The 15,768-nt window shown below is 40.6% G+C and overlaps 1 protein-coding gene across 4 annotated transcripts in view; it reads left to right on the top strand.

Annotated features, from left to right (window-relative positions):
- Window positions 1–15,768, top strand: part of Epm2a (EPM2A glucan phosphatase, laforin) — a 118,190-nt gene that overhangs the window by 99,888 nt on the left and 2,534 nt on the right. For 3 of the 4 annotated variants that reach the window (XM_076552755.1, XM_076552756.1, XM_006984432.4), the window contains one exon: window positions 7,583–7,824. The exons of the other annotated variant lie outside the window; for it this stretch is intronic. In XM_076552755.1, the coding sequence (XP_076408870.1) occupies window positions 7,583–7,824 (242 nt within the window). The remainder of the gene's footprint in view (window positions 1–7,582; window positions 7,825–15,768) is intronic. 4 annotated transcript variants of the gene reach the window in all.

The following is a 15,768-nucleotide window of genomic DNA, read 5'->3' as shown; positions in this document are numbered from 1 at the left end:
TTCAATTTTTCTGTCATCAATACCCATTTTGACATTTTACCAGTCCACTTAAATTTTTTTTCCTGGAAAACAGTCATCACTATTCAATAGGTTATGTTACTTGATTACATAAATGAGTTTCCTGCTTCCATTTACCACAGCACAGGATGACTTAGTGTTCTCAGTTCAGCTCCAGAGTACATATATGGAAGCCCCACACTACCATTCCACAAGCATTCTGCAGGATCCGGGAGGTGTGGTCTGCAAAGAGTAATTGAAGCTAGGGTGTGCCTCTAGATGGAGCCAGATCCTGTTCCCATTCCTCAGCAGAGGGAAGAGATAGTAACCCAAGATGCTGTGAAGTTTCAACACTTGTGTGAATGTTAAGCCCTCAGGACCATTGTCCTGCCAATGACAGGTCTGGACATGTGTGAGTGCCATGCTTGTGATCATTCTCTTTGTCTACTGTGCCCAGTGGACTATCTCAGAATTTGTTGAGGTCAAGAAATCACATGCCCATCTTTCCAGTACCATGGTTCTTTTTACTTTATTACCTTCATTTTCACCATTTAATATACTAATAAGGATTTCCATATGGCTACATGCCTTTTAGGTAAGAACCTAACTAGAGAAAAAGGTTACCTTCCGTATCTCCTAAATAGGGCTTAGAAAGATGATTAAGTCCTTTGAGATATTTCTACTGAGGGCGAGAAATATCCACATTTGAAGTGAGTGGATTGTTTTCATGTTCAAATCAATAACAAGTGTTGCCGAAAGAGAGAAAGCAAAAATGAGCCGACAGAAGAAAGGGCAAAGGAATAAAAAGCCACCGTAGAATTCATGCTAAAAAATAAGTGACTGTTCTATACCTTGCAGCATTCAAGTGATGAAAACAAAAATGAAAAAGAATTTTAGTCAGTATGATAGTCATTTGTCAGTATTATTGATCAATATGTATTAATATTATAGCCTGACATAAACTGTACTCATGTTTCTTGTGTATCAGTGAGTGCCTTATTCAAATACAGTAGTGCTTAACTGTACTTATTTTGTATAGAATTTCTGTGATTTAGTAAGTTTTATATGTATCCCAAAAATGAGTACCTCAGAAGCTTAGAGATGGTAAATGATTTGGCCTAAAGTCATGTGATTGTTACTAAGTACTAATACTGACATTTGAACTTGGTCTTTCTGGCTATATGCAACACCATTTCCGCTATAGCTAAAAACATGAGAATGCTTTTCCAGTATCTAATATGGAGCTCCTATTTCATTCTAGATCTTTCTTATGTTTATGCATATGAATATTTAAATACTCTTTTATTTTAATTTTATATATATGGTGTTTTGCTTGAGTGTATTTCTTCTGTGCCCCTTATGTGTGAAATGCACACAGAAGCCTGAAGAGGGTATCAGCAGCCCTGGAGCTGGTGTTAGAGACAGTCATTAGCTTCCTTGTGGGTGTTGGGAACTGCACATGGTCCTCTCTGTAAGAGCAGTAACTTGTCCTAACCACTGAGCCATTTCCAGCTCCACATGTATGTATTTTAAAATACAGCATGAGCACACTGTTTTCAGTCAGAACAGGATGTACTCTGAGCCCCACAATCCCTGGTGAGATATGGTGAGCTTGTACCTATTCCATGTTGCCTTCCTCTCTTCAAAGGGCAACGAGTCAGTGGCATGTTTATTTTTATAAGGCAGAGTTTGTATTTTTTTTTTCCATGTTTGTGTTATTAACATTTGGACTTGATGGTTCTTTGTTGTGGGACCTGCCTCTGCACTGTAGATGTTCGGAAACACTACTGGTATTAAGCTGCCAGGTGCACATGGCCATTATCCAGTGTTAGAACCCCAAATATTTCATTAATATTGCCAAAGCTTACTGACCCAGTACATGACCACTGCTCTGGTGCATTTATCTAATTATTATTATTTTTTATTATCAATAACAAATTGGGAGTTGCATATCAAGGTAAGAACCGAATGATCAGAGAAGTGGTGATAAGTGACCAATGTCTTCCTATCTCTTCCCTTTCTCCATCCAAAAGCCCTGAAATCCTCTCCTAGTCACCCCCTCCCCCTTTCTGGACTCTATCTGCCCTCAGTCCTCCACAACTTCTATGGTTAATTTTGGTTAGTTAGTGGCTAGCTCTGCCCTCTGATTTAAAATAAACTTTATTGTCAGAATGCGATCAGACTATCACACAACACTGCTAAAGTCAATGTGACGGGACCTTACTGCAAATGCAACCCCGCTTCCCAGTTTGTGTCTTGCATGTTAGAGATTTCAAGCCATTAAGGACTTAGCTGCTGTCTTACCAAAATCAGACAGGTGCGTCGGTGAGGTAACAAGCCCCAACTGGATCCACATAGCAATTTCTTTGCTCTCTAGGGCAGGTGTTCTCATAACTGCAGCTTGGAATTCTAGATAGCTTCAGTGTTCCAGAAGCACATTCACATGCATATCCACTCACTGCAGCAGGGGAAGAGAACACAGGGAATCATGCATTTAGTTTAAATATATCCAGTAGGGAGCGGCACTTGTCACTTAAGCTCATTTATTAATAAAAGCAAGTTGAGTGGGACACATCTAACTTTGACACAGAGGATTTTGTCCTTTTTGAAGGGAATACCAAGAGATGCTATTGAATATGAGTAATGTGCATCACTAACCTCAGTTAATTCCCGTATGATGTGATTCTGGAATTTGAAATACAGTATCTATCCCTTCATTCTGGAGAGAATGTATATGTGTAGAATAAGCTTATATGTGAATTACATTATATAAATGTGTTAAATTATACATTCATTATGCTTGCTGGTTTGTGAAGTATGTACATTTTTGGTAGCATTTACATGTAAGATAATAGATTTTTTTGATTAATGGCTATGATAAGCTTCAATTTTTCTTTTCTTTTCATGTCTTTTAATAAGCTTTCATTATCCTTTTGGGTTAAATATATTTTTCATTGTCCTAGAGTTTGTTCTTATTTTTTACACCAGAATCATTTTCTTTCTGTTACTTTTCTTCTTGTGTGTTGCAAGTAGAAACAAAACTCTTATTTGTTTTTTCCTTCACCTACATATCTTAATCTGAAAGATTTAATGACTTCACTTATTTTGTGTCATCCAGTCTCTAGAGAAGCATTTCTCAAGATTTAAAATTTGAATAATCAACATCACCCAGGAAATTGTTGGGTACTAGAAGTTCTCAAGTTAGAGCTACAGAGTGAGAAAATTAGCTTGGGGCTCAGCATTGAGCAGTTTTAGATGTAGAATCACACTTGACAAAATAATGGTAATATTCTTTCTTTCTGTGTGTCTGTTTTTCTCTCCTCTCTCCTGATAGCTTTTTTTTTTTTTTTTAAAGAAAACTGATACTGCCCTCTCCCTTTAAGTCACCTGTCTATTGCCGTGAAGAGACACCATGGAAAAACATTTAATTGTGCTGGTTTACTGTTACTGATTTCTTTTAAATTTTTATTTTAAACCTAAAAATTAGAATATAAGATACACACCTGAGGTTGGTTACACGCTGCTGCAGAGAAACTCCAGCACCACTGCTTCCTGGCTTGTAAAAACCAACCCCCTCTCTTGGTCATGTTCATTCCCAATGTAAACCCCGCCCCTCGGGCCAAAGCACTCTTCTTAATTGGCTTGAGGGCTGATGACAGGATTCCCATGGCATTTCCCCCTTTTTGTCTAATTAAGTGGGAAAGTTCTATCTCTAACATAGTAAAACTGTATACAATAAAAATTATTATCAATTATTGTCCAAATAAAAAGGAAAGGTAGTAACCTTAAAAAAGATGAAACTACATACAACAAGAATAATTATCAAGTAAAAAATACATTCTCAATGTCTAATCCATAAGTAATTGGCAAATTCACAAAGATTACTCCATTAACCATCCTGTCCTGAAGATTTCAAAACTTTGTCCCTAATATACCTTTTGCCAAGATTCGGGAGAACTGTAACTGTCTAGTCTTCAGCCCAATCAAAGACATGAGAAGGAAATAATATTACCTGAGTAAGCAGGAAGTGCAAATAAGCAACTTCAAAAATTGTGAGAAATAACTGAAATAGCTGGCTGCCTGGACAGTCATCAAAAGTTTCTCTGTAATGTTGAGGCATCCGTTTTTGGCCTGCAGGCCTAGAATATCTGATAGACTCTTTTAGAAGCAGGACATTTTGGAATACTGTTCCACCCTGTGTTGGCAAATTTCAACAGTTGCCTTTCTTTGTTTCCTGTTTGTCCAGTTTGGACAGCATACTGTCATCGGTCAAGGCAAGGGCAGTTTCTTTTCCTAATGGCTAGCTTATGCCCCAAAGAAAGCAAACTTGATATGGAGTTTCTTTGATGTCCATCATCCTCTTTTTAAAGTAGGTCAGTGTTACCAGGAACAGTCATATCTCAAGTTGAGAATAATATAAGTTATTAATATGTTTCAAGTTCTATCCTCTGTAGGTTTGAAGATTACCTATCTATCTGAAATGTATCTCTCTATATCTAGAAAACCTATCTAACATCACTATAAGGCCGATAGATATGGGGGACTATTAACCTGTATTTCTTTATTATCCTAAATACTTTTTAAGGACTAAAACTTCACATTGTGTAATTAGACAAGCTTTATAGGTACAAGCTGTATAGGTAATACCTTAAGCAAAAATAGAAGCAAAGGAACAGTATAAGGATGATTACCTTAAATTTTGTCAATATACAAAAATCCATACCAATGTAAAATATTTAAGACTAGTAGTTGCTTTTTTTAAAAAAGTAGATTCAATAATCTTCCTTTTTATCCCCCTTTCTTGTTGACCATATCCAATAACAACTTGTAACCAACCCCCCACCCACACATACAAGACACGATGACAACTATCCCTAACCCAGTGAAAGACCAAAAACTATCCATCCTGCTTCTTGGAGTTGTCGGTGTCATGTTCTTAAAATTACTTCCTGTAGTCTAGGTGGGGAGGGGGTGATTGCATTTCTAGGGGACCCTGAAAAAACAGAAACAATTGTCAAGTCCAGAAGAACTAGCTGCATCATTTGAGAGTAGTGCAGGAGGGTGGATCATCTCAGCTAGCTACCTTTGAATTGTCCTGAGCAGTTTGTAGTCCAAAGATGATCTTTGGATAATGTTTATCAGATTAGTGGCATTATCACAATCCAGGTAGAATCATCTTTGTGGGCTCCCATCATCCTTTTGGAGACTTCAGACGTTGTTAGGAATGTTTATCGTTCATTGTAGAATACTTAAAGATACTAATTGCTATATGGTGTAAATATCAGGGAGGGTGAAGGACCATGATATATTAAATATATCTTGGTTATCCAGGCATAATTCCTAAATATCTGTTTGAACTCAAGCCTGAAGTCATGTATAGGAAGCTACATGAAACCTAAGTTTAGAATTAGTTAGTACTTTGTAATATCATTAATATAAAAAATTTCAAATTTTGAGATACTGCTTATACCTTCAAAAACGTTTTAAGGATTCAAAATAAATTAGAGTGGTATGTTATTAGTGACAATATAATGGTCCCTAGATTTTGGTTTTCTTCTGTTCCATACCAGGTGGCTCTTTTGATATGAGACAGAAACTTTGAATTTTCTTTTAACAAATATGGTTGGGTTTAGAGAAGGAGAGAGCCACACTCGAACTCCAAAGTCAGCATTGGTTTTTAATTGAGTTAAGACTACATAAAGACCACCTGTTTAACATGTCTGTAGAGACCAGCAAAAATAGACATTTTGAAAGGTGTATGAAATTTTACCCTGTAGGAAGTATTCTATACCATTAGGCAAGATTACTTATTTCTGTGGTAATTTTTTCTGGAAGTGTCTTATCTTTTTTTGATCATTCACTTGTTCAAGTCTTTAGATTTCTCAATTAGATGTTTTCATTTTTCTGGAAAGACAAAAACAAAACCCTGCCATGACCTTAATTTGGCGAGTTTTCCCTTTCATCAGGTTGAATCACCACATTGATTATCACCTTTCCTAATCAAGAGGTCTCTTGTGTTCAAATTGAATCAATTTTGATGACATCCATGACTTTTCTACTCCTGTAGAAAGAAAAGCAAAACCTTTTCCCCAATGTAACACATATCCTGGTTTCCCTTCTGAATTCAGCACATCTTTAAAGTATCTCAGCTGATTTAGTTCAGTTTTTTTTTTTAATCCATCCAATGTCTTTCTGCTGCTGTTGTTGCCTTTTCATTAGCATTTAGAAAATTTAAAGTCAATAAAGCATTGTGCAATCTATCTTTAAGGGTTATTATTACCCTTTTTTGTTTATTAATCATTTCTTTTAAAGTGCAATTAGATCTGTCTATAACAGCTTGTCCTGTAGGATTGTGTGGTATACCTGTAATATGTTTTATGTTGTAACATGCAAAAAGCTGTTTAATTTTACTAGAGGCATATGTTGGAGCATTGTAAGTCTTGTATAGGTATTCCCATGATGGCCATAACTTATAATAGATGTATAATTACAGAATCTGCCTTTTCAGAACTCAAAGCAGTTGCCCATTGAAATTCTGGACACTTATATATGGCGTGGTGTACATATTTTAATTTTCCATACTCTGCAAAATGAAACACATCCATTTTCCAAATTTCATTTCTTTGAATACCCTTTGGGTTAATTCCTTAAGGTAGTGGAGTTTGGTTATACAAATAACAAGTAGGACATTTCCTTGGCTTGTTGCCAAGTGTTAGTTTGTTTTTCAAACCCTTGCTATTGACATGGTGTTTCTTACAAAATTCTGAGACTTCTAGTGCATATCCTACTAATAGCTGATCAATTTCATCATTCCCTTGTGACAGAGGACCTGGTAGACCGGTATGGGATCTGATATGTGGTATATATATATGTGATATATATATATATATATATGATTCCTATTCCTAATTATTTCCTGTAATTGTATAAATAACAAAGTTAATTCTGAATCATCAGGAATAAGTTCAGCTGTTTGTAGATGTAAAAGAACTCTTGCTGCATATTGAGGGTCAGTAACTATATTAAGAGGTTCTGAAAATCTAATAATACCATGAGAATAGCATATAATTCTGACTTTTGAACAGAACCATAAGGGCTTTGAGCCACTTTACTTAAATTTTCTGATATATAGCCTGCTTTTCCTGATTTATTTGCATCAGTATAGAATGTAGGTGCTCCAGATATTGATGTTATCTGCACAGTGTGAGAAAAGATCCAATTGGTTCTTTTTATCAATTGAAGTCTCTTACTGTTGGGGTATCACTTGCCAATCTCTCCTAAAAAAGTACTCTAAGCTCTTTGCCAATGTTCATTTTCTGTCCACAATGAGGAAATTTCCTCACTCATAAAAGATACTAAAATTTCTGTTGAGTCCATTCCTGCTAATTGATGGCGTCTTAATTTTCCTTTCAAGATCAATTCAGAAACTTTAAAAAAACAGTATTGTCTCTTATAACCTCAAAACAATGCAGCTTTTCCTCATCGGATTAATAGATTAGTTGTACTTCACTGATACATGTTGTATGCAGATACTGAGATCTCAAGTTAGAGCAGTAGTAATTGTTGATTCCATTCATTCTTTTAGAATTCTGCCAAATGTCTGGCTGGGTAGCTGCCCTCGCCAGCTAGAACATGTGACCATCAAACTGAAGCATGAATTAGGAATTACAGCTGTCATGAATTTCCAGACCGAATGGGATATCATCCAGAATTCTTCAGGCTGTAACCGCTACCCTGAACCCATGACTCCGGACACCATGATGAAGCTGTACAAGGAAGAAGGCTTGGCCTACATCTGGATGCCCACACCAGACATGAGCACTGAGGGTGAGGGTCAGAAGAAGCAGTCTAGTTCTTAGGTGGACTTGTTTCACAGACATGCTTACTGTCCATCTTTCAGTCATCTATAATTGAATGTGTTAAATATTAATTTTAAAAATGGCATTAATTCAAGGATTTGGAGCTAATATGTCTTTAGACACTTTGACAGGATTCTGTTTAACATGGCTTCTTTAATTTTTTTTATATTTGTATACTAAATATATACTTTATAATATATATTTTGTGTGTATCTACTGTGTGGAATTATGCTGGTGTCAGGGAACAAGGAGTGTATAGTCCCCGAGGGATGGCAAGTGTTAATGCTATGAACTAAACATGAGTTTGAAAGCACAATGGCTTAGTTTTAAAGAAGCGCGGCTATTCTGCAGAGCTCGGGAGGATGATCTAGAAATGCTTTTGAGGAAGTGGTGTTTGAGGTCATATCAAGGCAGTAACTGGTGAAAGGACAAGATGGGAGAGAATGCCAGAAGGAGTGATTTCAAGACTCTGGCCGAGGTGTACGAAGAGGATGTGGCATGTTATGAACTGAGAGACCAGTGTGGTTGAGGGGCTTAGCATGTGGAAGTACCACCAGAATTTGGGCTACAGTAAGAATGTCAAACCACTAGAGAGTAGCTACAGCAGGGGAAAGGATGAGAAACTGGGAAATGCCAAGGTTCTTCTTGCTTTAGTGTTTTCATCAAAAGTCTACATCCATGGCAGCGGGGACAGCTTGGAGCTGTGCCTGGCCATCCAGTGAGGTGGGTGCAGTAAGATGGGTGATAATGTGAGAGATGAGGCGTGGGCGCTGTAGGGAGGAGGGTAGAGAGTCGCCATTGAATGATCAAGCACCAGAGAGCAGTCTTTATGAATGGGTTACCATGGTTGGTTGCTGCTTGGGATGCGGAGACAAATAAGTCACATTTGTGACATAAGTAGATGCAGTAAGGCAAGCTCAAAACAAATTACAGTGCAGGGGGGAGTGGACAATGAATAATATGACGTGCCTTGGGGGTTGGTTATGGCTTCCTTCTGAGGAGGGCAGGTAGGCAGGCTACATGAATTCTATGGCATTTGAAGCGGGCCTGGCTTGGACAGAGAGAACGCAATGTGGGTGCAATAAAGGACATAGACAAAGGCACAGAAGCTTGGAGTTCTAGCAGAGCCATACATACATATGATAGACAGTTGCTGAGTTAGGGGTAACTTTTCAGGTAAGGGAACCACATCCTGATGACAGTGTTGACAATGTGTCAGCAGAGGGCAGCAGAGAGCTGTAGAGAGTGCATCAGTTTGGGGAGGGAAGTGATTTGCTCTTCTGGGTGCCTAGCTAAGAAGCCAGAAAACATTTCTTCCCTCAGCTTTCTCTGTACCAGGTATGCTATGCATCCAGCCCTCTTGTGATTGACATCCTTTAACTCACCAAGTTCTCAGACGGTTCTAGGTAGACATTGTAGTCACCTCCATTTTGCAGAGGGAGAGACAGGTACAAAAGGTTGTGTGTAGTGGGACCAGGTCTTCAGATTGGAAAGGGTCATGTCACAACCAGGTTTGGAGGGTAACAGTCTGACTCACAGCACTGCTTCCCAAGCCAGGCTGTGAAGCAGCAACTACGTGTTTCTTCGTACACCTCAGGCAGAGTATACACCTCTGGCCCCCCTACCTGCAGCAGGACAAACTGACACTGAATAGAGTCTTCCTTTGCTTCAGTTGAACCTGGAGAAGTGTTCAAAGAGTTAACTCTTCCTGAGTGCCAGGGTGACCGTCTACCAACAGACTAGTCTATGGAGCTCACAGTTATAGACCAATGCACATACAGATTAATCCACCGGGATATTTTTAGAACTCCAGGGGGAGGGATGGGATCCGTCTGGAAGCATTCTGAGCTGCTGTGTGCTGCTGTCAGGTTAAGTCTGCAAAGGAGAGTGTGTTAGACTCAATTGTCGCAGACCTGCTACAATCAGTTGTCTTGTCCACACTCCCTGTTGTACATTTTGTCGTATAAGGCTCAGACATCATCCTCTTCTCACTTCTTTTGTAAAATGTGGTTTGTCTCTCTCACCTGGGAAATGAAAAATCTCTGAATTCCAGTACTTACCTTGGTGAAATAAACTGCATTTGCTCATTAGAACTACCTTCTCAGGGGAAGTCAGACTCAGGGTTGATCTCTGTTCCAGGAACAGTCTCTTCCCTTCCCAGTGAGCTCTAAAATTCCGGCTGTTGTTTTGTTACCACAGCCTCGGTCGGTCACTCTCTCATCAGCAGGCTGAATTCATCTCTTTCTTTATGCAGAGATACTGACCATGGGACCAGAAGCTGGGCAAGCTGGAGCTTTCTAGGCATTGAGTAGCTTGGAATATGGGCAGGTTAATTCCTGTATTAGATAGACACCCAAGGGTGGGAATCTCTACTAACTAGATTATAGTAGACTGTAGGATTAGTCACAAGTTTTTAAAAATAGTTTATTAATTCATAAAATTAATTTTTTGAGAATTAGAATTTCATAAAACGGAAGTTTCATAAAACATATCTTGATCAGACTCACCCTGACTCCTCCCTGTAATTCCTCCCAGATCCACCTGCATGCACACCTTCACCTTCTTCTACCCTTCCCACGTTGTATTCTCTTTTGTTTATTTTGTGAATAACTCAAGGGGTCTGTTTTGTGCTGACCATATGGTGCAGGGCCATCCTCTGCAGCCTGGTCAACCTACAGGAGACATGCTTGTGAAGAAAACTGACTCTGCCTAGAAGCTGTCATGGGTCTATAGCTCCTCACTTAGGGAGTTCTTTAAGTTTCTAGTGAAGGATGTTACAGATAAGATGGACTCTCATCTATACTATAGCTCAAAGGTGGAAAACAAGTCTGTCTAAGTAAAATAACAATGTGTACAGTTAAATATTGCCCCTCCCCCCCACTCCAGGGTAAGAAAGGAAAGATGTGCATGCATGGTGTGGATTTCTTTCTTGGTCAACCTTAGACAAAGCAAAGCATCCCCTAGGGGCTTCTGCCCTCCCTTATTTCAGGTCCTAAGGTGTCAGGTACTAAAAATGTCTTCTTCTTCTTCTTCTTTTTCTATTAATAACCTTGGTTTGTTAGGCACCTACTTCCCTTTTAGGAAGTGTTTAGTCATCCCAGACTTAGATTAGCCTGTAGCAGGTTTGGAACACCAGGTAGAACAGAGAAGTCTAACGGTGTCTCAGATCAAACAAGCGGTGCTGCTTTGCTGTTGTTCCTTGTCTGGTTGTTAGTGAGGTATTTAATGATTGTTGAGCGAGCATCTACTCACACCCAATGCTTGTTTTAAATTCCAAGGGGAGAAACACAGATGGTGGAGAGTTTTGGTTGACCTACATAAGGTTTGTAATTTTTTCAATTTAGTTAGCAACATTTAAAAGCTAGAATATTTTCCATAAAAAAGAATCTGGGAGCTGGGGAGATGGCTAGTGGTTAAAAGCACATGTTGCTCCTGCAAAGCACTCTGGTTTGGTTCCCAGCACCCACATAGTAGCTCACAACAGTCAGTCTGTAACAGTTTTATGGGATCTGACACTCTCTTCTGGCTTCTACTGGTACAAGGTACGAATAGGGTACACGTATAAACCTGGAGGCAAACACTCATACACATAAGATAACAAGTAAACCTTGCGAAAAAGAATCTGATTTTGTTTTTACCCCACTGTTTAAAAGTTGGAAACTTGTCAAATTAAGTTTCATGTGAAACACACACACACACACACACACACACACACACACACACACACACACACGGAGGTGAAATGTAACTTTGTGTGCTCTTGTTGACACAGATTCTCTTGTACAGTGAGGACCCTCTTTTCATTCCTTGGTGTCTCAGGGTCTCTGCACTGGGACCTCGCTGGGAAGACATTGAAGTCCCACAGGGTCACAGCAACATGGAGGGATTTTGAGAATTCAGACTGAGATGAGAGAAAGTGCCAGCAACCAGGTAGATTAGGAAGGAACATGGAACGGAGTCTCGGTCAGAGGCGTTGGAGTCAGGTTGGCAGCATTTGAGTGGCCACTTCAGGATTTCAATGGGCCAAGTCTCTGCCTTGGCTCCTTCATGTAAATATTGAGGGGGACAGTCAGCACCTGTGGTAGGACACCCTCAGATTCGCAGGATTCCATTCCTAACTCCTAAGCTGTGGACTTGCTTCTTTATTGAAAACAGATTTTTTTTCATATGATATACTTCATTTTGGGCTCCCCTCCTCCACCTCCTTCTAAAGCCTTCTCACCTCCCCACACATCCAAATCCTCAACCTTTCTCTCTCTCCTTAGAAAACAAATAGGCATCTAAAAAATAAAACAAGACAAAGTAAAAACAAACCAGAATAGGACAAAACAAACAGGAAAAAAATGGAGCAAAAAAAAAAAAAAAAAAAAAAAAAAAAAAAAAAGCACAAGAGGCACAGAGACACACACATTCACACACACAGAGACAAAACTGGAAACTGTAATATATAAGCAAAAATATGTAAGCTTAAAAAAACCCCAGGCAAAGCATTCTCATCCCCTCCTCTCTCTCTCTCTCTCTCTCTCTCTCTCTCTCTCTCTCTCTCTCTCTCTCTCTCTCTCTCACACACACACACACACACACACACACCCTCCCAAAATGCCATTGAGTTAGGTGTTTTTTGTTGTTGTTTTTTCCATCTACGACTGAGCATGAAGCCTGTCCTTACCTATGGTCTGTATACCCAATGAGATTCCACTGGAGAAAACTAATTTCTCCTATGGAAACGGTTATCAGTTGGAGATCTGGGTTAGGGTTGTGGCATGGGTCCACTCTTCCTCTCAGAACTTCTCTGTCTTCAATGAGTTGTGTCTTCATCAGTAGGGCCTCACTAGCAGTGTGTAGAGAGTAACCAATCGCCTGGGTTGTTTGTGGGTTTCGGTGGAGTCCATTGGCCAGCAACTCAATTCTATGGAACCCATTCTTGGCATTGGCAGTCTCCTTTGCTGGTAAGAAATGTCTAGTTGGGCCTTTTTACCTGAAAATTCCATTTAGATTTCCTTCAAATATGTATATATTTTAAGAAGCTTCTACTGTACTTTCAGTTTCCATATGACCCCTCAAATGGCCCTTAGGTTTGGCTCTCCTTCCCTGACCCTCCTTTATCCCCTTCCTTTCTTCTCTCCCCCTCCTTGTTTGATCCTTCTATTCTAGTCCCCTCCCCATCCATCAGAGATATCTATTCCATTTTCCCTCCCTAAGGAGATCCTCCCTTTACCCCTAGTCCCTTCCTCCACACCTAACCTCTGTGGTTATGCAGATTGTAGCCTGTTTATCAAAGACTTAAGAGCTTACATCCACATATAAGAGAGTATGTACCATATTTGTCTTTTTGGGTCTGGGTTGCCTCACTTAGGATGATTTTTTCCAAACTCCTTCCACTGACCAGTGAATTTTATGATGTTCTTTTTTAACGGCTGAGTAATATTCTGTTGTATAAATGTACCACATTTTCTTTATCTATTCACTCACTGGCCAACATCTAGGCTGTTTCTGGTTTCTGTCTATTATAAATAGAGCAGCCATGAACACAACTGAGCAAGTGCCTCTTTAGTAGGATGGAGAGTCCTTTGGGTATATGCCCAAGAGTGGTGTAGCTGGATCTTAGATTAGGTACCGGTCTGTTCCCAGCTTTCTGAGGAACCATCACTGATTCCATAGCGGCTGTACAGTGTTCTTGTTTCTTGAATGATCTCCTGCAGATGGAAAGGAAAGGGGAAGTGTATTACATCACCTAGGCTGTTGGAGCAGAGCTGCCCTTTGGGAACATCTGTCTACAGAGTCCATCTGGATTGGTTCTGTGGAAGACACAGTCTGGCAGATTGGTTAGCTGAGGTTCTGAGCCCCACATCTCCCACTGCAAACAGCCACTCTGGTCTCTCTATAGATCGGACATTTGATTTAAAAAGTATATTTAAGATAGTCCTGTTAAATTCCTGCTGTGGCAACTATTACAGGGAGCTTGTCCAAGGGGACTTGGTGGCAGAACGGAAAGAAGCCATGGTTCCTAGAATTTTATCAGGGGCATTCTTTTCATGCCAGAAACTGCTCACAGACTTCGCTGTGATGGAGCAGATCACACCCTTCTTAGCATAGTCACTCCAGCGTACTCTGGATGTTTGCCGCCTCCGATCTCTTGAGACAAGTGGTGGATCCAGCACACAGTCCTGTTACTGAGATTGCCAGGAGCAACCCACTGGCCCATGTGATGCTCTGGATATGGAGTGGTTCTGGGAGGGTCCCCTGAGTAACCGTGTGGCAGGCTACTCAGCTGAAACCAGAGGTGCAGATTGAGTGAAATTAACATCTGCGCCTCTGTGGAACATCATGGGAGCTGGTGTGTGCCTAATGTAGATGTTTTTAGGGACTGGTATCAGGGGGGAGAAAGAGGGGGGGAGGGAAGGAGGGAGGGAGGAGGGGAGAGAGAGAGACAGACAGTTAGTTTGAGAGGTTGCCCTGTGTGCCCGCTCATACATATTTCCGTGAACACATTTCAGAACTGCTGGGTGGTGCCTGTAGCTTTTCATCTCTTACTGAGAGGGGCTGACGGAAGTCAGACAGGAAGACTGGAGGATCCTCAGGGCTTTGCTGCAGGTTCCTTCTGTCTCAGGGCATGATAAGCCTGAAGTTAGGTTGGGGACTGAGGGGACCTTGGAGCCATGATGAGCTCCTGTGAAAACTCCACCTTCCTAGGCACTGGCTCCTGATTCCAAGGTCCTGACCTGGTCACTTCAGGGAGTTAGCACTTCCGACGAGGAGGCCCCAGGAGTGAAAGCTCCAGGGAGAATTCTAGGCTGCAGTGAAGATCTGCAGGTGAGGGAGGGGCTTCTCACCTCGTCAGTCATCCAAGAGGAACCGCAATATGGACACGAGATAGATGTTCTCTGTTGTCCTGAGAGATCCTCCTGGGGCCATTGTGTCCTTCTCTATGATGTACCGAGAAACTAGAGAATGCCGATTTGTAAGTGTATCATTTAAATCCAGTAATTCTGGGTGGTCACCCTCTTTCATTCCCTTCTGAAGTAATTTATCATGATGCTGTCCACCAAAATACCAGGCAGATAAACACTCTCACTAAATATCTCTGTAGCGAGAACCTCTGATCACAAAGAATGGTCATCTCAGAGCTCAGAGGCTGGTGGTTGGTTACTCCCCTACCCAGCAGGATGCAGGAGCTGTTGGGGCTCAACAGGACACAGCATACTTCTCAGGATGAGGAGACATTTGATCATCAGAATAGCAGCCAGAGGACAGTAGCAACTATGATCACAACTCTCCAATAACATAGAAAGAAATCAAGTCTGTGTCAGTGTTCACTGTATTGTGGGGGCAAAAATGATTGGATATCCCACATGCACCAGCTGTAAGTTAGCCACTCAAGTCCTTGAATGGAAATCAGCGTACTAAACTCTGTTGTAAATTGCATTTGTCTAATCAGTGAGTACGACTGAGTCGCTAACCAGTGTGAACTCATTATGTGCTTTCCATTTGCTGGGAAGGACACTTAGGAGTAAGAGATTAAGGGAGTCAGGACTTATCAGGTTTTCTTTGAAACCCTCTAAAACCACTGCCAAATCTCTGTGAATGCTTCTAAAAAGATGTTAAAATCCTTTCTTCTGACCCCTGTCCCCCCAAAAACGTGGTCGTTAACGTTGTAGAGAAATTCGCATCAATGGCGAAGCTGCTCAAAAAGCAGTAATATCCCCGGAATAGTTGGGGTCAAGTTCAGGTTCAGAACTGACTCTTGCCCCTGGGATGCGCTCTCCACCTTGGTATTCTCAGGTATTAAATTGGTTTCACTCTTTTTTCAATGAAAACAATAAATGAAGCAAACTGTCACGCCCCGCCTCCCCCGAGCTCAGGGTTCTGCTGCAGTGCACTGGTAGAATTTCTAGCTGTGACATGACAGTTT

This window comes from Peromyscus maniculatus, chromosome 16 (assembly GCF_049852395.1).
Source record: "Peromyscus maniculatus bairdii isolate BWxNUB_F1_BW_parent chromosome 16, HU_Pman_BW_mat_3.1, whole genome shotgun sequence".
NCBI lineage: Eukaryota > Metazoa > Chordata > Mammalia > Rodentia > Cricetidae > Peromyscus > Peromyscus maniculatus.
Note: the sequence above shows the minus strand (reverse complement) of the source record. Positions and strands in the feature narration are given on the sequence as shown.